The sequence below is a fragment of the Cygnus olor genome, chromosome 3, assembly GCF_009769625.2.
Source record: "Cygnus olor isolate bCygOlo1 chromosome 3, bCygOlo1.pri.v2, whole genome shotgun sequence".
NCBI lineage: Eukaryota > Metazoa > Chordata > Aves > Anseriformes > Anatidae > Cygnus > Cygnus olor.
In genome coordinates this window covers 64,272,012-64,294,720 of record NC_049171.1, presented here as the reverse complement: position 1 = coordinate 64,294,720, position 22,709 = coordinate 64,272,012, and the positions used below count along the sequence as shown (strand labels likewise).

Below are 22,709 nucleotides of genomic sequence, written 5' to 3'. Positions count from 1 at the left end.
CGGTTCTATAAGAAGTCCTGAAGTTGTAATAAGTGTGAAAGATGAAACTGAAAAAAATCACTGATGCTAAGTACATGGCACTGAAAGTTAAGCCTTTCCTTCAGTGTAGTAAAGCAGGTGACACGTCCTACACTCACAGCACTGTCATGTATTTCACGACATTTGGATTTTTTTCTTAAGGCATCAGATCCTCAGTTTACATGATTAGTTGATAATCTCAGGTTTTATTCAATAAAAAAGGTATTCCAATCCTTCATGATGTGAAGAAGAGCTTAAAACAGACCGTAAGTATTAAACTACAAAGGCAAAACTTCAAAATTTGCATTTTTCTGAGCTTCTGCTCTTTCTAATCCTGACCATTCATATGTTAATGCTTGCAGGCTTACCTTCCAGACCACTGACACCTGGTAAAGAGCCCAAAAATACTGGCACCAATACAGGATGCTCAGGGTTTATCCACATGTTTCACACTGAGACTACGTAAAGAAATACTCAATGAGAAGGACTGGTGCATGAGCAGTACTAGCACATACGACTTTCTCCACAGGATAGCTCCTGAAAGCATCCTGTGTAGCTATGTGGGTGGACAGTTCCTTGAAAGAATAATACCCAGTTGAATGAGCAGAGTATTTGGAAAGAGGCACTGGGAGTGAGGGGTGTTAAGCAGTACTTCAGCTACTGCAGATACACTATAAAACATGTTAAACATTTGAAAAAGGCCTATTAATGGCAGAAAAGGGACATCTAGGATGATAGCGAACAAAGTTAGGTTTTTCTGTAACCATAAGCCTTTAAAAGTTGAAAATTCTTCTTCCATCTCTATTGTGCACCAGTATGATTCTCAAGAAAACACCACCCCAGTTGCTGTGCTAGGAACAAAAACAGGATGGATATTAGACATTGGAAACTCTCCATTTGCCTTTACCACAAGTTGTTGTTTTTTTTTTTTCCCTTCATAAGAAGGGCAGCCGGGCATTCCCTTGAGGCAAACAGAGATGTTTTCAGAACATCATGCAACAGGAATACTCCCTGACAACATGTCTATAATAATATGTTCTAAGTACAACTTTCTGTGCTGCACCTCAGGCTGTTTGGTGGTGGACATATTTTTATGCCCATTCATTGCCCTGAAGCCGTGTAGGGACCAATGCAACTACACAACGGCCTTTAAAAAGCAGGACGTCTCATTTGGCCACACATATGCTCCTAACTAGTCAACACGTCCATAAAAATTTCTGAGAAAGTATCTATGTATCATCATTATCCAGTTTCTCAATCAGCAAGGTGGAAAAGGTTATGATGAAAGAAATGTACTTAGTCACTCAGTATCTGGCGAGAAGAAAGATTCCAACCCACTCCTCATCCCAGCATCTGGTTTCCTTACGCAGCCTCTCTGTGGCCAGGCTTCGATAAAGAAGTGAAAAGTGAGACAGTGCCAAATGCCATCCACGGCTCTGCTGTGGATAGACTTGCAAAGGAAAAAAAAAAAAAAGGAAGATATTCTGGGTTCGTTTCAGTCCCCCAAGGCTTCACTCAGCACACAGCGAACATAAGTACCACCCCAGGCGGTGCTTCCCCAAGCACTAACAACAGGTCCTGGGCTCGAGGGGTGTGCTAGACTGCCAGGCTCAGGTTTGGTAGATGCCCTGCTATGAATGCAGCAAAAGGAACGAGATTTTTGACTCTCACATGCTCTCAGAACAGCTGCTTTCTCTTTGCATCGCTGTGAATCACAGCTGCAGTAGCCCTGCTCACTGAAAATAAAATTTCTCTGTGCTGCTGATGGTCCTTTCCTTTTCACATCTGGAGACTGTTAACTATTTCCCATGTGGTCCGAGTTTTAGCAGCAAAAACACTCCAACAAATTCTAGTAAAATTGATTTATTTTTATTAACTGGACACTGGATACCAAAATAATGCTGTAGGAGCGACTTTATTCTCCCTTCCTCTTCAAATTGACATTTCACCTCGACGGGTTCTATGAAATAAATAGTAGGGGAGCCTCATGTTGTAGCGGTTGGAAGTTCAGAACTGAAAAGGTCAAAAGCTGAAAATAATTTAACCGTGACATCTCTTCTGCTTAGGAGAGCCCAAGTACCTGTGAGCAGCAGAAGTCTCAGCTAAAACTCAAACTTGATCCTGTGAGGCTGTGACTGCCCCATGGCTACCAACAGCTCAGAGCAACCCCTCTTTGTGCAAAGTCATGATTTGCTGCCATGGGAAGAATTATAGTAGCAGAAATGGAACACATTGCTTCAAATCTTCAAGGAACAAAATACTACAGGAGCAAAAAAAGTGCACATATATATATGTGCATTTTTTGCAACTGCATGAAAGAAGAATCCAGATAAATACAGCAAGGGGGAATGCAGAGTGGAGCTGGGAAAATGGTTTTAAGCTGCTAGCATGGAGGAAAAATTACCCACATCTTGGATAGCACAATTTACTACTCTTCCAGGCCCTCTTCCCAAGCCTTTCTGCTGCCCACGCTGCTACAACATTTGTTGCTGTGTGAGGGGCTGACAACCCAACGCACCCTGGGCTGCAGCCTGAGGCTTTCTGCTGCTGCTGCTGTGGCAGGGGAGTGTGCTCCCACTGCGACTGTGCTAGGGAGGGTATTTCATTTGGGGATTTACGTCGTGGAGAAAGGTGATAGAGTGCAGGATGCACAAAGGCTGTGCTTGGATGGCTTACATCTAATTTATGCATGGGTGTATAGAGGCATGAACTGCTCAGAGAAGGCTGCCGAACACACCAGGCTCCAGCTGTAACGCGGTGCAGCAAACATAAACGGCTCCTGCCCCAGGCAAGCACTGGCTTCTGGAGAAAAGGTTTATTGCTCAGCCCTCATCACCACATACTCGGGAAAATGAAAGAGAACAGATTTTATTTCTACTACAAATCATGCACAGCACCAAAACCCTTTGTTGCAGTCAGAAGAAAAGCAAAGGTCATCCTGTTATATCCCAAAAAGTAAGACCTTTTTTTTTTTTTTTTGACAGACCATAAGCTTTGAGATTATGGAACAGAGTATCACTTTAAAAGAGGTTTAGATACCATTCCCACTTAAGAGGAACAAATGTGAAAATCGTAAGATAGTGGAGAGATTCCTGCAGTATAAGAAATTATCTTTGAAGATTTTGAAAGCGGTGCCACTGAGCCTTCCAGCCCCTAGGTCAATGCAAGCCACTGATGCGAGAGCTCGGGCAGGGAGGGTGTGCCTGCCAAATTCCTCCTAACTGGTAATAAGGACAGCTGAAGACACTGGCCTCTGAAAGAATAAAAAAGATTGAAATGGTGGACTAACTTCTTCAGAAACACCACCACCGCTTCTGAGGGGAGCAGGAGATCTACAGGCACGGATAGATAGAGGCTGATAGCTATAAATAGCCCCAAGCTGGCAGCACTACAGCAGTAACAGAAGCCAGACTGTGGTAACAGCCGGCTTCGCTGTAGAAATTTTCATCTTAATGCCATCTTCCTTCTTGCCTTGGGAGACGCACTCAAAACAGGTCTGGATAGTATATTAAAACTCTATCGTGCTTTCAACAAGGTTTCACAAGGTTACACGGTAATTTTTCAACAACGTTTTAGAAAACTACATTACATTTCTTTGGTTCAATCTCTACGCAATAACCTATAAAATTCCTAGATTTCACTGCTTATATGAAAATGCCAAGGAATCTGACCTTAAAATACAGTTTATATACATAGTAAGTTTTCTTTACAACAGCAGTAAGGAACCTTATAACGAAAGCATTCAGATAAATTAGCCAGATTAAAGAAGCAAATATCCTTCATTCCTTTTGCTGATGTTGTTGTTTTAAACTGATATATGTGATTTATTCCTTCAGAATCGATGTCACACCTCAATATATTAAAAAAAAAAAAAGAAAGGAAAGAAAAAAAAGCCTAGGTAAACTGTCTGCAATACTCTTGTAAAGTTTAATTAATTTGCTAGCAAAGTGACCTGAGTTCTCTGTAAAGATTAAGTACTACTTTCTCTTCTTAGTAAAGGTTAGAATATGGTTGGAAATTCTGCTGCAGTGATGCTAAAGAGGTTGTTTCCCACAAACATAACAGAAACACGAGATTCTCATGTACATCACATCTGCATTGCACACAGAGCAAGAGCATGGCCTAGAAGCAGAGAGGAGTGAAGTCCCACCACTTTCCTAACCTTCTGATGCTATGGGGTTTCTGGGGCCCGCATTTCCTGCAAGAGTCAAGGAGAATAATTTGCTGCTGTCACTTGTACTGACAGTAATGGCCTCATCTGTGTCATCTGTCAGGGGACTAAGCAGGGACTAGCTCTATTTAAATGCTGTGTGGTAGAAACATTGTCAGAGACTTTTAAACGCCAGCAATTTTACATATTGCTATTTATATTTTGAAATTGCAGTCACAATGCCATTTGAGTGTTCAGACTCGCCTTTCTCTGCCTGACAAGGTATAGGTGGGATGTTCCATGTACAAGCCAATTTGATATACTTTGCTTTCAGGTTCACTGCAAAATGTTCTTCTTTACACTGTAAAGAGGCTTACCACTTACCAAGAGGCTGTACAGTATTATATTACATGGTAATGGTATTTCCAGAAAAAAAAATGAATTGCACACGAATAAGGCAATGAAAATATGCAGGTAACCATGGCTACTGTTGTGAACTAAATAACATTTTTTATACAGCTGTGAATATTTGTATTGTTGCCAGTTAAACTGTAGAGTTCAGATTCGAGACAGGGCTAGTAAACACTGAATCCTTGCCTGAAGAAAGGTACTTCCCAAAGTGAATGCAGGCCTCTACATCATGTCACTGCCCATTTTAGTGCATTTTTTTTTGTCTAGTAAACACTTCTCATTTGAAATAATCAAAATACAACCCTTCATAGCCAGTAGTCAGTGATACACTTTTGCACAAGTTACCTTTTCTGTCTTAAGGATATTTTTACTTCTGTCCCTCTTGCCACGTACCTGCACCTGCAGTTCCATAAAGGCTTTTTAAATATCTTTGTCTCAATAAAAGAGACTTTTGGAAGATCTTAAAGAAATTTCCAAGCAGAACTCTCAAATTTTCTTGGTTGTTTTACCAATGGTAACATCCGTCTGGACAGCAACAGAAAAATCAAGTCCAAATGACAGGGGAGATGAGAGGGGCCTTTTCTGCTTTGACATTTTTTTGAATTTCCAAGTTCATCCTTCTTAAGTTATGCTTTTGTTTACGTGTCAGTCTTTCTTCTCAAATCATCAGTCATCAGAGGACGAATGGAAAACTAAGGGATCTTTCGTCTGATAAAAAGGTACGCCCAAAAAATTATTTGGAACAAGTTGATGGTGGTTGCTATACTAAAAGAAAACAAAAACCCAAAAGCAGCTAGTGAGATGAACCTGTACTTCCAGTAATATAAACAAACCGCAAATAATGAAACGCCTGTTGTAACTAAGTGAAGGAGAACTTAGAGCAACATCTCTCTGTTCAAAGATCGAGTCACTTCTTCCTTCCAATAGAGCGAGAGTTTGAAACCCAAGTGAGTGCTCTTTCACTTCCTATGAATCTGTCTTCCTTGCCCAGTTCGGAGAGAAAGGATCAGTTCTTAGTAAAAGCTCTGGGTAACAAAGTAAATCCAGATTCACTTTGCAGTTCGATCTCTAACAAAGTTCGGTAACCTCAGGCAAACCACAAATTCTGTGTTTCAGGTTCTCCTCTGTAATATAACTCATTTCTCCCAGTCTTTACCTGTTTTGTTCATTTACACTGCAAGAGGTTTGAGGAAAAAAACATTCATCTGTATCAAGTGCCCAGCTTAAAGTTACTCGAGATGTTCTTTAAAAGGGTACTGTCGTTGTTATTACACTAATAGCCAACCTACCATACTAACATGCTACGATCCTAGCAAACTGATGACATAGAGAACACGACTATGGGAGGCTCAGCAGCAGAGTGCTTGGGCAAGCGACTGGGAGATCTGAAGAGCCCCAGGGATAGGGGACAGAGGAGCAGTGAGAGTACAAAGCACTTCTTTTGTTTCTGTATGCACAAAAAAGTCAGACAAAATCGCTCTGCCAACGATGATCCTGCATAGGGGTCACAGGAAACCAAACGAAGCCGAATTTCTGCATGTTGGTCTAGAATAAATGGAGGGTCGCATTTTCAATATATGCTGGGTACTTGAAACTTCTCTTTCAAGCTTTTCCTCAGTGATGTACAGTACACACAATTATCACCTCCACGTTCTATGTCTCTCTCCAGCTGACTACTATTAACACCTCTTTATTTCAATATTTGGTTTCCTCTACTTTGCTCGCTTTTCTGTCTTTTCCTCTTAACAGCCTCTAAGACCATCACTTTTTCTCCTAGCTTCTGACACATGCGTTTCTTTCTCCTAATTCCCTCTGATTTTTCATCTTTCATTCCTCTGTTTCAAGAGCAAAGACCAAAATGACATCCCCCTTATGTCTCTGATCTAAGAATACATATATTCACCTTTCAAAATGATTTGCAGCTGTATTTTTAAACAACTTGCAGCCAACGCACATTTGTTTGTTAATGGGAACATCAGTAAATCTGTGTACTAGTAAAAACACATTTGAATGGATGTTTCCTTTTTAGAATATGATATCATTTCCCATTTCATTTTAAAAAGTGCCTTAAAATACAAAGTTCAGTAGACCAACATACATATTTAATCTTTCCCATAAATAGTTCATGAAAATTTTCTACATTACATATTGTATTTGCAAAAGAAGCCACAAAAATGTGCATAGTAGTGACTCAGCAGTTTGGAACCCTGTATATAGGGTTTATAGAAAGCTGGTAAAACTCAAAATAACAGAATAAAAACCTAAAAGCCCCAAGATGCAAATAAAATTTCTTCCTGTGGGAAAAAAACTTAAGGATGTGATTTGAATATTAGAGCCATTTTTGATAAGGAAGAATTTCCTTTCCAGGCTTATTTGAACTTTCTATACTACGCATCACATCAGCCTACAGTGTTTTATGAGATACTAGTAGCCTGAAATTTAGTGTACAACCTTAGGTTATGTTATTATTTGGAGTGGAGGTCACTTCTGTTCTACAGAAGAATGGACAGCAATACCAGCTTCTAGCTCTTAGCTGTGTCTGCACCCATAAACCTCAAAGTAATTTGTAAAAAGGCCATTCTCTTCTTCATTGCAACTGAATGAACTGGATGCTAAGGCACATGAAAGGGAAATATCTGTGAGCACAGTGGTATTCTGGTCTGGGGCTGTAGCTGCCCTGCTTGGGACACCTCATAACCAGAATCAGGCATGGTGATATAAATCCTGTAACAGCCACCACTGTCTTGTTAACTGTCATTACAGAGCCCCACAAAATGCAGATGTTAACTGATTAAGACACATAAAAGCTTGCTTTTGATTGAACATTATGCAATTTCTGTCATTATTCAGTAAAATAGTGGCAGAACCAGGAATGAAACTGAAATTTAAAAACAGAGTCTAAACAGCACCTCAAATACACAGAGTTACTTGTTTTGAAGAGAAAGCAAGCTACGCAGAGTTAAAGGACACCAGTTAATATTGCAACAAAGGTGTAAGAGGACACACTGGCCACTGACCTGCCTTTTGCCACCTTGAAACACCTCTGTGCCCAGTGCTGCTTCTCCATGGTGGAGCTTTTCCCTGCTCAGGGAGCTGTAGTGTCAGAGGGATGAAGCGAGCCACCTTCCCACCCTCACGGTCCCTCTGAGAAGTGCCACCTCTGGAAGGCCACTCTTTGTGCCGGGCAGGGCACCAGGCTTGGACGGTGGTGATTTAGGTGAATATCCAAAGATAAACAGGGTTATTGCAGACCTGTGTGACTAGTGGCAGTGGCATACACATATCTCAAAAATGCCCCTCAGGCTACACCCTGAATTTGAATCTCTTGTATTTGAGGAGTTACTAAAATGCAGTTTTAACTTATTTGTTTCTGTGTGGGAAAGTAAAAATATGGGGACTGAACTGCACAGCAGGGCAGAAACCAGGTTATGTCAAATGCTCATAGGCCACCATGAGCAAGAGTAATTCCCAAGCTCATTCCAAAATCCTTGATTTCTACAGATCAATGTGCACAAAACATTACTGCTGTGGCACTACTTCAACGTATTAATCATCTGAATATGAAATGCTTTCCCCAGAAATGCTGTCTGTTTCCAAATACAAAGACGTGTAAAAAGACAGCAATTAACAAAGAGAAAAGTTACTTTTAAAAAGTGGTAATTTGTTACAAAAACAATGTCAAAATATTTCCTTGTATTAGCATTCCTGTAGCGCTAATGATCTCATGATGGAGGGAGAAGTAATATCTTTTATTTCACCAACTTCAAGGGCTGGAAAAAGCATCTAAGCTTTTGGGCTGAAACTCCCTTCACCAGGTCTGCTGATTCCTCTGGTATCGGGTCCATGAGAAATAACCCACTTTCCAACAATGATAAATAGGTAAAATTTGGTCACTGAGTTAGTGCATATGTCTTCAATTGAAGGAAATGCTGTCTGCCAAGCTTCAACCAAGTAGATCATAGGTCTGTGAAAAAAAGAATCTAAAAGCATGGAATCCAGTTGCTATAGCGGCAAATTAAACAAATAAATGAGATACCATGGAATGCTGCAAAATATTTGTGGTCTGATTAAGTCATATTTGCCACATGTGTGAATACTAACAGCACAGTTTAGTACAGTGGGTACAACATAGTACAAATACACTTTTATCATATATACATATTAATTCTTATCTGAGTAAGTGCTAATGAATGTTAACAAGCGTGTCCAAGGATACAAAACACTACACTTTATTGTAATCATAAGGTGAACTACAGTTCTCTTAAATGCATAAAGACAGACAATAATTGCATATTAAGCTATTATGTCTTTGAAACAATACTTGCATCCTAAGGCTTTTTTGTAGTGATCACTTCTAAGATGACTTGCAGACGGGGTACTTTAGAATACGTAACCTGTAGCAGGGAGCTAACATACTAAACTTTCTTTAACATGAGCAACACCCCCAATATATAATTTTTTTCCCAGTGAAATGTTCTCCTTTCTTGATAAAAGACGCTATTTGAATATACTTATTGTTAATCATAATCCTGTATCAGTCACAGTTTGATCTTATCATCTGCCTATGTTCACTGGAAAAAAAAAGCACAAGAGAAAAAACAGAAATCTATTACGTTGAAAGATGAAGCAGGCACCTGATTTTAATTAAGAGAGAAAAGGGCATGCAGATTGTTATCAAAATGCTTATAAATTATTGACGTATTTTCCACTGATTTAAAAGTTGAACATTATAATCTGCAAACCGCATATCTGAGATATTGTGTGGTAGCAACAGAAAGATGTACCTGCTTAAGCACCCCAAAAGAACTGTGCATGGCTCCAGCAGTGACTGGGGTGAGCAATATAAGCTGCCCTGAACGTGAACGGTCAAACAAAACTAGCATTCTTATTACTGTCAGAGTTATGGGGATGAAGTGAATGGGTTTCTGTCCCACTCTGCTGCTGGTTTAACAAACAAACCCAGCGTTCCAGGGCCAAACCCTGGTTCTAGGAAAACACTGCTCAGTACATTCTCCACACCCAGAGGAAGACAGAAAGTCTAAGACGCCCTTTGGACATCTTTTGGGGGCTTTTCATTGGTCATTTGTTTTGCGCCCATAGTAATCGCTTTACCAAACATTTCTATGAGCAACTTCATTTGAAAGCCTGTTTCTGAGCTTTATTATTACTATTACTACTATTATTAATTTCAGGGTTACCCATGACTTTTTCCTGTTAAAGCAGAAAGGGTTGAAATGCAGACAGTACTCTTCCTTTCCACCGGTGCCTCAAATACATGATCTTCCAGCATGCTCGCATCCCTCAGCAAGCAAATAGCTCATTTGACTGCTGTAACATGCAACATAACCCACACTTCACAGCTAGTTTGGAAAAATAAGGCACACTCTAAACAGGCTTGTTTTCAGCAGCAGGTCTGGAGGTTTGAGGGTCAGATTTTTGAGGGTCAGTCAAGACAGTGTACTGCATTGCCAGATAAAAACAGAGAGAGGCACCAGTGCCATTCTACATACAACACCCAGATACAATTCATGTGAACACAGGCCTTGTATTAACAAGTTCCACATGGTTTTATCCCTAAATATTTTACAAGGATTTGAAGCTCCTGGCATTTCACCGTGCAAAAATTACTTCGTCTACCCTGTAGACCTATGTTCAACAGCAACAGAAGAAATTACACCCCTCTCAACAGCAGCATCACTGAGCCATCTCCTTGCTCTCACCTCCTCTGATTAGCAGATTGCAGGGAAGTTTTCCCAGGGAAGTGACGGAAAGATATGGTAAGGAACTCATACTCTTCATTTGCTCTTTTTAACCTTTTTCTTCTTTCTTTGCTTCCCCTTTCCTCGTCCTTCCCCTCCCCAAGATCCTCTTTATCATTTTGTCTCTTCCATCTTGTTTACATTACTTCCTGGTTCCTTTTTTATTCACTTGCCTCAGCCGCCCTTTTTTCTTCTTTTTAGGTTGGAACAGTATCAACTGACTTTTATATTCTTTTCTTTCCTCATACCTATCTTTTCCTCTCATCCAACTATCTTTCCCTAACCTCTTTTTTTGCTCTCTCCCCTTTGACAGCCACTGTCCTTGTTTTGGTGTGGACACCACGGGCTTTCAGCCTCTGTGCTAACAGGCTGAGTTACATCACCTTGTCAACAAAGGAAGGCAAGCTTCAGAAAAACATCTGATCTGGGGAGCTTGGCTCTCACGCTTTTCATTTGTAATGCTCACCTCTAGAACAGGGCTCACAGGTTTAACATAAAAACTCAACAGTATTTTACTAAAGGTCTATCATTACTGTGTGTTGGGTGCTTATGTGTGGGGAGGAGGCTGTGTGTGTGCTTTTTGTAGATTACTAGAAATAACAAATAACCAGAAACATTCAGCACCTGTGCTCAGTTAGAAAGCTGTCTTCAACTTACTGTGAAGAGTCTCCTCTGGCAGCTATACAGCGTTGTTAAGGCCAGCTTCCCACTCCACAAAAAACACCGTGCTGTTACTGCATTAGGTGAAAGGGGTTTCCTAATGGTCTCAGAGGATGCCACCCACGTAATTCCGTCTTCTTTATCTAGAAGCCTCTCTCAATTTGGAAGTGCTAGCTATCACAAATTTTGACATACGACCAATTTCCAGGCCCTTCACATAAGTAACAGAAAATCAAAAAAAAAAAAAAAAAACACAACATTTTTATGAGATTGCTCTTCTCCCCAGAGTGGGGGGATAATTGGTCCTACTGTATTCATGCTCCAGTTGTGGAGCTGGCAGATAATGAGGAGAGATACCAGACACAGCAGCTTAACTACAGTATGAACATGCAAGGAGTGTACAGATCCAACAAGATTATTCTCACTCTTTTTTATAAATACTCTGAGTCCACAAGGGACCAACATCAATGATATTCTTTTCTTCAGACAGATGTTTAAATCATAGCCATCTAAAACTGGGTATTCTGTGGGAAATGAAGTTTATAATTAAGCTACAAATTTTCCATGATTGCTACCAGAAAACTTTGCAAGCTATGTAACAAGTGGAAACTACCTCCTGGAGCACTGAAGATCTTTTTCACACCTAACATAAGAAAATACTATAGATGATTCAAGAAGAGCATTTAAGTTGTAATATCTTTGAGAGCCCTAAACTGGATTGAGAAACAAATCTAGGAACAGGTTAGATTTCTAGACATAAGCGTGAGACATTACCAAGGTGCAGTATATAGAGTAAAAATAGCCCACATATGGGATGTTGGTGCATTAGGAAATCCTCAAGAAGAATACTATACTACACTACTTCAAATGAGTCGTTTATGAATAGGATTTTAGGACAACACACTGGATGAAAACACTTTGCTGAAAGAAAGGTCATCTCCTTGTTTGTACATCAGAGTGAGCATGGTGTACCAACTGACCTGACTAATGAGGATGAGGCAGTTTCACCAAAAATTGCCAGTTTTAGACCTTTGAATCTCTACAGATCAGATTAACATGAATTTTAATTTTTGCGTGGCTTTTGTATTTTTATGCTCACTGAATCATTAAGGAAAAAAGCTTTCAACCAGAAAAAAAAAGGAACAAACCAGCCAAGGCCACTGAATCTAACACAAGACTGCCAGGAAGAGCAAAAATCGGATAGGTGGCGGGAAGGACTCTGTACCACTCTCCAGTGGGCTGAGGTTTTCAGCTGAGCAGCCAGAAAGAAAAAGAGAGGCAACTTGACAAAGAAGAAAAGATGTGTCACTTGGACAGGCTCCTTCCTCTCTTGTTTGTGTCTGCTATTTGTCCCTGGTTTTGTGCAACCTCTTGAGTGCCTTTGTTTCCAAAAAGTGGAATGAAAAGAATAGATTACTGAACAGAAAGAGTGCATACAGATTGTAGTGGCACATAATCCATACAATAATCAATTTTCCAGCTCCTCAGAGTCTGACTGTATTCCCCTTCCCCAGCCTCTCTCCTCTAAAGAGTTTTCTTATGAAGACAATTCTTTGTTTCCGACCTCCAGAGACATTAAACTCTTCAGTAAGTAAACTCTATCTCTGTATTTTACTTTCCTTGCCACAAACAAAAGATGATTCACATCTTTAAAAGGAATTTGGGACAGTGTCTATGAAAAACACAGAAGGACTCTTGCTGAAATGGTATGCTAACTTGGATAAATACTGTATGCAATCCTGCCATGTAACCTGGCTCAAAATCAACAGTGCTCAAGCTTAAATTAATTCAGACTACAGATCTGTTTATGTGGGCATCAGTTAGAATAAGGGCAACCTCTAGTTTTATAGTCTGTGCTAATATGAAAGAGAATATCACTTTTGGAAGCAGATGCTCTCCATGCATCGTCCTACCCAGTCCCAACACAAAAGGGTAAAACAAATGAACAGATATGAATTCTATTACTGTGACATACCAGTTTTAAGCACTGAAGGTTAGCCTTTAATTAAAAATGCCTAACACTGATATAGATCACATAGACGGACATCAGAAATAGGGAAATAATATTTCTCATAGATAATAGGCCTATGGAATTAGGGGTTGATGTGGATTCAAAGTGCATGACAGTCTCAAGAACATGAACAGCATCTTTGACGGAAAAGTTCAGTAATTTGGCAGCTAAAATGGTAGCCAGCAAAGATGAATTCATCTGCATAATACCTAATAAATACAGGAAGTGAACGTGACACTTCAGAAACAGACCCAGGCTTAGACACAGCCTTATTCTTCAATAGTTGTCTTTACAGAGGTAGATTATTCCTGATAGAAACTTAACATCAGCTATTCAGATGTGGTCCTTCACGCAATAAACACAGATGAAGTCCTTGCTCTGCTAAAATCAACAGCAACCCTGCCCTTGACCCCCCCATGATTTCTCAAGTCTTAGTGATATCATTGGTTATGAATGAATCAACTGACTGAGGTGATGTGAAATATAAGAGCCTTATGGCACAGTACAACTCTATTAGTCATGCCTTTCACAAGTGCACAAATCTGTATGTATGGGGTACCATCTGGTACCAGAAAGTGCCACTGACTACACAGATTTTTCTGTAGACAAGAATTGTATTTTTAACTATTATGGCATATATATAATAGAAATATCATTCTTAAAAACCAAAGGGAATTTTATAGTCTGGTAAATAGTTTGTGATTTGACATTTGTGTACTGTGATGAGCCTTCTTCCGTTTCTATAAAACTTTATACACAATATTAAGAGTAATATTAAGAGTGAATTGGTAATGGGATTGCATAGCCCTGGGGCTCATTTCCCTTACGCTTTCCATTTCTAGAGAGTGTTTTTTTTAAAATTAAGCATATTTTTAATATTGAAAAAATGTTTCTGTGAAAGAGTGGTATGAGTGCTAGCAAGACATTAATATCAATTCAATAAATGTTTTTTTTTTTAATTATAGACAAAGTTCTAACTGCAGAGAACGGATACAAAGGTAGGAGAAGGAAAAAGGGTGAAGAGAACTAATTACTGTAAACTAACAAAGCAGCAGACAGTGCTGCACAGAGTACTTCTGCTTGGGCTAATGCACTTAATCGGGCCAGCCCTTAAAACAATTTCTTCATATAGCCTTAAAGATAGTCACCCTAAAATGGTTTTAAAGTATGCACACTCCAGAGTATTTTGATATATGTCCGTATTACTGTTGAGAATGGTTGCTATTATTAGAGCCACAGATTTTATGACTTATCTTTCCTTTTCACCTTGTAGGTTTTGCAGGCTGATGTTGACAGTCGAGCAACTTGTTACAGCTAGTTATAATACGTGTCAGAAACTTCTGAAAAAATGACTTTTCATTTAAAGTAGGGAATCTTCTTACCATGGAAGACCTTCTTACCATTTTAGTTGAATTCTTCCACTTTTTGTGGCTATTTTTTCTAAGCACGTGCTTAGGGAAAGTAGTAAGAAAAAACCTGGACAGACTGTTTACATGTGAAATTAGCATTTAAGCTCAAATCATTAGGAGCTGCACCAGGCACTGTAGGGAATGTTCACAGAGAACAGGAACTCATCAACAACAATGTAGTAACGGAAAGACCCAACTCTTCCTGTCTGATTTCATTCTGCCAAGGGTAATGAATCTCTTCTGTAAGTTTTGTTGTGCAAGGTTAGGCTCCAGCACAGCCACTCTTGAGTTCAGAAAAATTATCACCAAGCGTGCACAGCTGCTGTCAAAATGTACAAGAAAAGATGAGAATAAATGTTTACTTCAGTAGAAAACAATAGCTGCGGACTTTGACTTTTCTGAAACTCTGTTGTTAGAGGTCCTACCCTCTTGCCAAGGGGACCTTTATCATGTTCTCTAAAAGCCACCATGTCAAAGTTGTAACTCTGCTAATAAATGAGGCCAGCATTCTCACGGTAGTTTATGAAGAACAATTTCTCCCCAGAATCTCCATCCTCGTCCCCCAAACCCCGTCATATTATGATGGGCAATGCATCAGAATTAATTATTATGAAAACTGGTGAAGATAAAATGATGGCTAAAACATCAAAAAGAATTAGACTGAAAGGTGGTGAAAAGCCCAACAGTCATGAGCCTTCCCTGTGACTGAGCTGAAGAACACTTGGATAAATGGAGACTGACACAGCAAACAATTCCTTTACAAAGAACTTTCAAAAATGCCTTCTACAATATTCCAAGCTGAAAATAAAGATGTCTAAGATGACTGCATGCAATTCATTTCAGCAAATGCTGCTATGCCCAAAAATTTCAAACAGAAGATTTCTTCAAATCTACCAGTAATTATATACTTCTAACAAAGCGGCAGGAACTTGAATTGCCTTTTAGTTATGGCACAGAAGAGACTTCCTGAATACACAGGACCACTTGTTGTCAAATGCTTCACTTTCATAAAAAATGTTACAGGTTAGGCACTTTCAGTATGTGGAATGTCACCTGGAAGAAACATCATCAGAGTTGGCACTGATGTGGTGTTGGAAAAAATGTACGTATGGCTTGGCAGCACTTGCAAGTGTTCGGTTTGTGACCTCAAAACTCAAAGGAGGACAGTCCAAACAAACACTGTAAGAGTCACCGGTCTCTTTGCTCAGCTCTACACATACACATCATCATGCCATTCTTCTCACAACATCATAAAAAAGTGCAGTATCTAGCAGAAGCTGATGCTCCTCTTATCAGTAGGAACTCTCATACTGCTCCTTTAACATAAACAATTTAGGGAATGAATATACAGCAATGCCATCAGCCCCACTCCACAAAGGAGCAATTTATCAAGGTCAACAGCAGTGGACAAATCTTGATCTGCTGCGGATCTGCTGAAGGATAAGCTCTGTTGTCATCTACTGATGAACAACAGTGTAAAGTGGCTTGCCATGCCTTGCTATGGAAAACAAAATACCAAAGAAATATTTTGCACCAACAGAGCAAGAGAAGCAAACATTACACCTTTCAACTCCAAATACTGCATAAACTGTTGTAAGCACCTGTTGCAAAAATGTACCCCTTACCATTTAAACATACAGTTGAGAGAAATAATGTCCTACCTGACATACCAGATAGGGATGAAAAGTTCAAATTTCTTCTCGGAAACTACTTCTATGAGTACAGATTCAGCAATTTTAAAACTACTACACCTTTACCTTAATGCATGTAGTTCCATATTTAAAAAAAAAACCAAAACTCTGATACAGGTTCTGCTATACGAGTGTGGTATACTTGAGAAATGAGAAAGTATTTTGATTTTTTTTTTTTACAAACACAGAAGTCCAAAAAACGTAAAGAGATTTTCTGAACATGCATTTTTACCAAAAATATTTCATCACAAATAACACTTTTTACAGAGTTGTAAAGAATCATTCAAATGTTTCTGTCATTTTGCAGCAAGATTTGTCAAAGTCAACACTTCTGTTTTGTGGAGAGTATCTTTTGATTAAATTTCTACATGACCAGGATGGCATTACTCTGGGAAGGGTACCCTATCACAGAAAACAGCCCACCCCCAAAACTAGCCTGGGATGTAGGATGCACGAGTTCTAATCTCCACATTGTTTCAACCTAATAGGGACTCAAATGACTCAAGGACTCAAGGAAGGAAAGATGTTATTCTCGCTTGCAAGCAATGTTCCTTAATCACTTCTGAGAAGATTAGTGCCAAGCGTACACAGAGTCATACACATAGAATCTTAGACTTTTATTTACACAAGGAAGCATTTGCATCACTTTACTCACCATTCCATGATTTAGCCATGCTGGTATAAAATTATCGAGCAGCTTTGGGTAAACCAGTTCCCTGTCATAGATATAGATGCTCCAAAACATCGTCACAACAAACTAGGAAAAAAAAAAAGGAGACATAATTAAATAAATGTTTCTGAGCAATTAGCTACATATTCTAGATTGCAAAGTGGGGCATTTAGCAAATGATCTATGGACAGATATAGATACAATTGTTCTTCGACCCAATCAATAATGTGAACCTGGATTATTCTTTGCATTCACTGTTCCAATTTTTTTTTTTGACTTTCAGCCTGGAAAAAAAATCCCTTTTTTTTGACTTATGTGCCTGTGGCCAAATTACAACTGAGTACTGTACTTTAGTAGCAGATGTGGTGCATAAATAATGTTCCACCACTAATGGGACAGAAAACAAATGGAAAATCAGGCAAAATATCACTTGGAATTCATAAAACATATAAGTATGAAGCATTCATCCCTGAACGGAAGCCTATAAACTCATCTTAGCACTTTTTAATGTCAGCCATCAAAATAGCATTATTAAAAAAAAACATTAACACTTCAGCCAGTCTGCACACAATTCACGGACTGGGATGCACAGAGAAGAGTTCCAGTATTCCCCTCGCTTGTCAGTACAAAATTTGCCCTAGCTCTTGTCAGAGACTATTTACTTGGAGCCCAAAGAAAGACCATTATTTTCTCTAAACTGAGGGCAGGACAGATGGCTCAGATAAAGTTTGTGCTAGGCTCAACATTTGCCAAATTGTCACTAATTCATTAAAGATAATCTGATGTCTGAAAAGCAAAGACAATATAAAACCACAGAAAATTACAGAAATAATAGTTTTAGCTTACCTTAGCTGGGGAAAGAACAGTCTGTAGCCTTCTAATTAAAACGCAATTGCTTTTTTTTACCTTGAATTTGAGCTCTTATTGCTTACAGCAGTAAAAAATGGTATCTAGGCCAGGAGCTTTTCAATGACAATTTTGAGGGGATCTCTACGCTGTAGCAACATGTCTGAGTTTCAAGTTTGAGACAACAGATATGACTTTCACTGAAATCAGCAAGGAAGTACTCATATACATCTGAACCGATTTGGCCCGTGATCTTACTTAGATGGATTAGGACTAATCTTGGAGGAAAAGATGAGAGAAAGTGCAAGAAACATGGGGTGAGCACAGCGAGGTCAGCAAATTATGAGTATGTGTGATAGCGTAGGTATAAGTTGTTTCATATGCTTCTGAGTCTGTAAAGCTAAAACCGAGGTTACAGTTTATCGGTGGCACCTTGTTCTAGCCTCGGGAACACACGCCTCGGTCAGACAGCTATGTGAATGATCCGAAGCAGTACGCTGTTCCCTCGGCGTGCATACAGTACATAGTTTCTTGGTTTCCAGCACACTCGCCCGTCTGTTACGACAGCTATCGGTGCCTGCTCGGAATAAGCTCGGAGACCATTTGACTAGTACGCTGAGGCCAGGAAAAAAAATAGGGTATGATGGACAGCCCGAAAAATATTGCAAGTGTAAAGTACCCCACAAGAAGTCTCTCTTCTGGCATTGGCACAGCCCAGCTCTATACACACCTGCTGACACATGAGTGCCAAGATAGGAATAGCTGAACAGCGGGGAAAATGGAAGCAAAGTATCCTCTTCTCTATAGGCTTCCTAGAAGTCATGCATTATTGCAGTGGGTCTCTGAGAACCTGCTAAGACCAACTGGGACATAAAACCTCACGGAGATTCAGGCACACGAAGAACAAGATTAGATAATGCTTTTTTCCAAAGAAGTCTTACAGCAAGGACAATCACCCAGAACTACGTTGAACCTCATTGTGCTGAACACAACATAGCTGGCATGTTTTGATCTACGATTTCTGTGTGGAGCAGCATAAAACAATTGACTTTGCCATGGAGGTAAAGATAGGAAAAGAGGGGATGCGCCATCTGTCCCTTTACCAAAGTCAGCCAATGGATGGAACGAGATCAGCCTAGCTGGTTGCAGCCATCTGGAGGTACAGACGGCAAACGCTGCTTAGCGAAGCACTATCGCAAGGTAGACATAAGGTAAAGGAAGTGCGCAAAACCCAGAGTGTTATAGAACCAGCCTGTCCCAGAGGATGACCAGACACGAGACAACACAGCGCCCTGGGGAAGATCCCTCCCAGTGTCTGGATGGTTCACCTTGCCTTTCTTTACAATTCGTTCGTTTGGATAAAATGAATCCTACAAATGAACTGTTGAACTAAAATGAACTATAAAAATAAACAACTTGGATAAAAAAAGTTATTATGAGGACTTCCTATTTAGATCCTTTGGCTGCTTCTGAATTTGTTCTTTGATTAATAAGCAGTTCTTGCTCTGGTACTTCAGAACCACCTCTACTATTCCTACACTGTGCTACTGGTAAAACGTTACCTGAGCTGGGCTTTGCCAAGGTCACACACAGCCATGAACTGCAAGGCCACTGCAAGGAGCTGCTTCTTTACGCTGCCTATGTAAGGCTCAGAATTGCATCTTTTACGCTTATAATCCCATCTTCCTTGTGGCACGGTTCATTACTGTTAGGGCCAGAGTCATGGTACTGCCCTCAAAAGCCAAGCTGAACAGGCTGCTCAGAGGCAGCACATAATGATTATTTCTGGGAGTCCAGTACTTTTATTTTCCTTTGTTCCCGAGCCAAAATGGCACAAATGTCACTCTTCCACCACCTCTTCACACAAACTCGAGGTCTGGAATTCGAGGAAGAAAACGGACACCAGGAATTGCTTTTACACTTCTTTGCATAGAAGTATCCTAAGACTGCCAACCTTCTGAAGACACTGATGACTTGGTTAAACAATATAAGGTTAAGCACCATAAAAAAACAGAAGAGTCCCTCTTTTGCTACTTTCCTGTCTAGGGTCATTACAGACCAAAGGGAACCTCAAATTTGCAAACAAACCTTGGAAATTGTTTGAAAATATGGAGTAGCTACAGACATCTAGAGTACCACCAAATAAATACACACCAGCGGAAACAAAAAACAAGTCTGAAGACAAAACTCTTTTTTCCCATTTAAGGAGATTCTCCTTAAGCTTTTTTCTTCTGTCTCTGAAGCTTCAGAAAAGGACATGAGAACATGTGGCACTGCCACAGGAGCAATTTTAGAGGACAAGCTGGGAAATGGTTGGTGAGTCAAAAAGGAAAACAAGAAGCTTTATCAAAATACTGTGAATGGAAGCAAAAAAGGAACTAAGAGGGGGAAGCCAATGAAACGAATTGCATAATTTGCTGTTTTAGATGAGCCCAACCAAGAAATGTTATGCAAAACAAGAATGAACCCAGTGGATCTTTATTTTCCTGCACTATGTATTTTTGGTTTTGGCTGGGCTGCAGTTAGGTTCACTCATTTCCTGGATGGCTTCACGACAAAGTGAAAAAAAACAACTCTGACCTTGACAAAATTACATCTAAGTACACGTTGTGCAGTTAAAGGTAAGTTTTCTGGCTGTCTCCCAAGACAGCTGTGGTTAAGTGCAAGTATAAATATATCACTTGGGAGTATCGTTGAGGGTTAAAGGCATTACATATAGAAGTGAATTGTTATTAAAAGCAGACTGCCATAAGTGCAAACTGGCATGGTACTACTGGCTTTATGTGGGATCTAGCGCTAGCACAGAATCACACCAACTGAATTGCAAAAGGGCCAATGAAAGAAATCACAAAGAGTGTGAACTGAAAACCAGGGAGGGCTCTCCTTGGAAAAGAGAGTTCAGCAGTCAGCTGTACTGCTTGCTCATGCTTCCCTCACCAGTTGCTATTTCACCACCAATGAGGGCAGAATCTGGAATAGAAAGATTTTGGCATGGCAGAATCAGTTACAGAAATAAAAGTGTTTTGTAGTCCAGTAAAATAACAAGGTAAGTAGAGGACTGCAGCAAATGCCTACACATCTTTCCTTGGGATAAGATCTCTAATCAGCGTTATTAATTGTCAACAGAAGAAGGGTGATCAGCTTTCCTTTTGACTGCACTAGCGCCTTCTTAAAATACCACAGAGAAACCAGAGATACGGAAGCATGCCTGGCTTTCTGTCTTTAGCATCACAGCTTTTTAAAAGCATAAAAGTATAATTTATGCAAATGAGATCATTCTTGCCAGTTTAGACTCAGGCCCAAACTGAGCTATTAAAACTACATAATAGTGTACAGTCTGTGATTTTCTAGACAGCAATTGCTCTTCTAATATGTAACAATATCCATTTTCTTTCTTCGTTCTATTTCTATTAGACATAGTCTTAAACACCTAGAAATGCCCATTCTATCTCTTTCTCTTCTTGTATGGTACAAATGAGTCACAATAACCACTGATAAAGCCATATACAGTTTACACAAAACACTAAGTAGCAAAAGAAACTTGGAAACTCCATGATTTTGTCAAACAAATAGAAAAGAGTAGGGATAGTTTAAAACACTGGTATAGGCTTTGACTTGTACGCTTGCCTTACATTTCTTTAGTAGTGTAAACTATTCCCAACACAAATCTCCTTCAGAATGATAAAGGGGTGGTAAGCGCACCCAGAATAGGCAAGAATTGGTAGTAGACTTCTAAAATAGGCCTACTGCAAACTTTTTTTTTTGGTGGATGCTTCCTGATCTCTTAGGCATTTGAATAGCATCCCAGCCTTATAGGAACCTTAAAAAGGGCCAGGAAGTGTTGCCCAGCGACTTCATATGGAATAACACTTTACTGCACAGAAAATTGGTTTGTTGATTTCTGATTTCATTCTCTTAAAAGCTACACTAAAAAGAAGAACAATAGGTACACAGTAGTCATTAGGTCCTTCAAAGAGGTTCATGTTTATTGCTTGATGCTCCTAAACCTAATAGCAGGTTGGCAACTCTCAGTTTTATCAGAGCCCCTGGAGATACGCAATGCATAGCACAACACTGGAGAAATTTGATTTGCTGCAAAGATTTTGCAAGATTTGATTTGTTGCAAAGCCACCCAAGGAGTTTGTTTGCCCTTGGGCTCGTTCTTTCCCTTCCTTTGGAAGGTGGGAGGAGGTTGGTGGTCAGACTTCCCAGGTGGTTTACATGTTACACTTTTAAAGGAAGTACTAAAAATGAAATGCTGTAGTTTGTTACGTGTTTTTTTCACACATCATTGTTTGACTTGGGAGTGGAAACCCCTTTTCTCATCTATATTTCAGAGCAAGTCGTCTCAAGGGCTTCAGTAAGCAGGAAATAAAGAAAAAAATGTGTTGAATAGCTCTTGAGAAACTACAGTTAGTGGGCTTTAAAATGTTCCCCTAGTATTTGCATTATTCCCTAAATATGCCCTGTGTAAAACACTGAGCAATAAGAATAATTTAGATGTTAAAGTAACTGACAAGTATTTAAGCATGGCCACTGTACTGTTACATTAGAAACCCAACAAGGATTTTATTCACATCTGTTCAATTTTTCTGTGTGAATATTCCCTCATGCCGCTACTGGAAAGCACTGAGAAGCTCCACGGAGAGCTACGTGGGTGAGACTCAAAAAAAAAAATAAAAAATCTGCATTTGAACTTACATTGTTCTTTTTTTTATTTTTTTGGAGTGAAGAAGCTGTTAAGAGAATATGGGAAATAAGGGAACTTTAACTTTTTTCCTGCAGACACTCTGTTTTTTAATAACTTCTTCCTAAACAAGCACCCCTGGCATATCAGAATTTCACTGGGTATTTTCTTGCACATAAATAGGTCTTTAAAGAACAAAACCAGCATTAGACATTTGCTCCTTTCAGGCAAACCCTTCCTACTCATAACCACATTAAAGAAAAGCGGTGCCAGCCTGTGGCGGGTCTGCTGTCCCACAGGCACTGCCTAGTGCTTGGGCACATGGTAGCTGCAGTGCAGTGATGGCTGTCAGAGAGGGTAAGGTTTTGGGAAGGAGCTGCCTTGGTGTGTCTTACAT

The 22,709-nt window shown here is 39.7% G+C and overlaps 1 protein-coding gene across 5 annotated transcripts in view; it reads right to left on the bottom strand.

Moving 5' to 3' along the window:
• The window catches only part of AIG1 (androgen induced 1), a 123,548-nt gene that overhangs the window by 61,634 nt on the left and 39,205 nt on the right, over positions 1–22,709 (bottom strand). For 4 of the 5 annotated variants that reach the window (XM_040552010.1, XM_040552009.1, XM_040552012.1 and 1 more), the window contains exon 3: positions 16,765–16,866. The exons of the other annotated variant lie outside the window; for it this stretch is intronic. In XM_040552010.1, the coding sequence (XP_040407944.1) occupies positions 16,765–16,866 (102 nt within the window). The remainder of the gene's footprint in view (positions 1–16,764; positions 16,867–22,709) is intronic. 5 annotated transcript variants of the gene reach the window in all.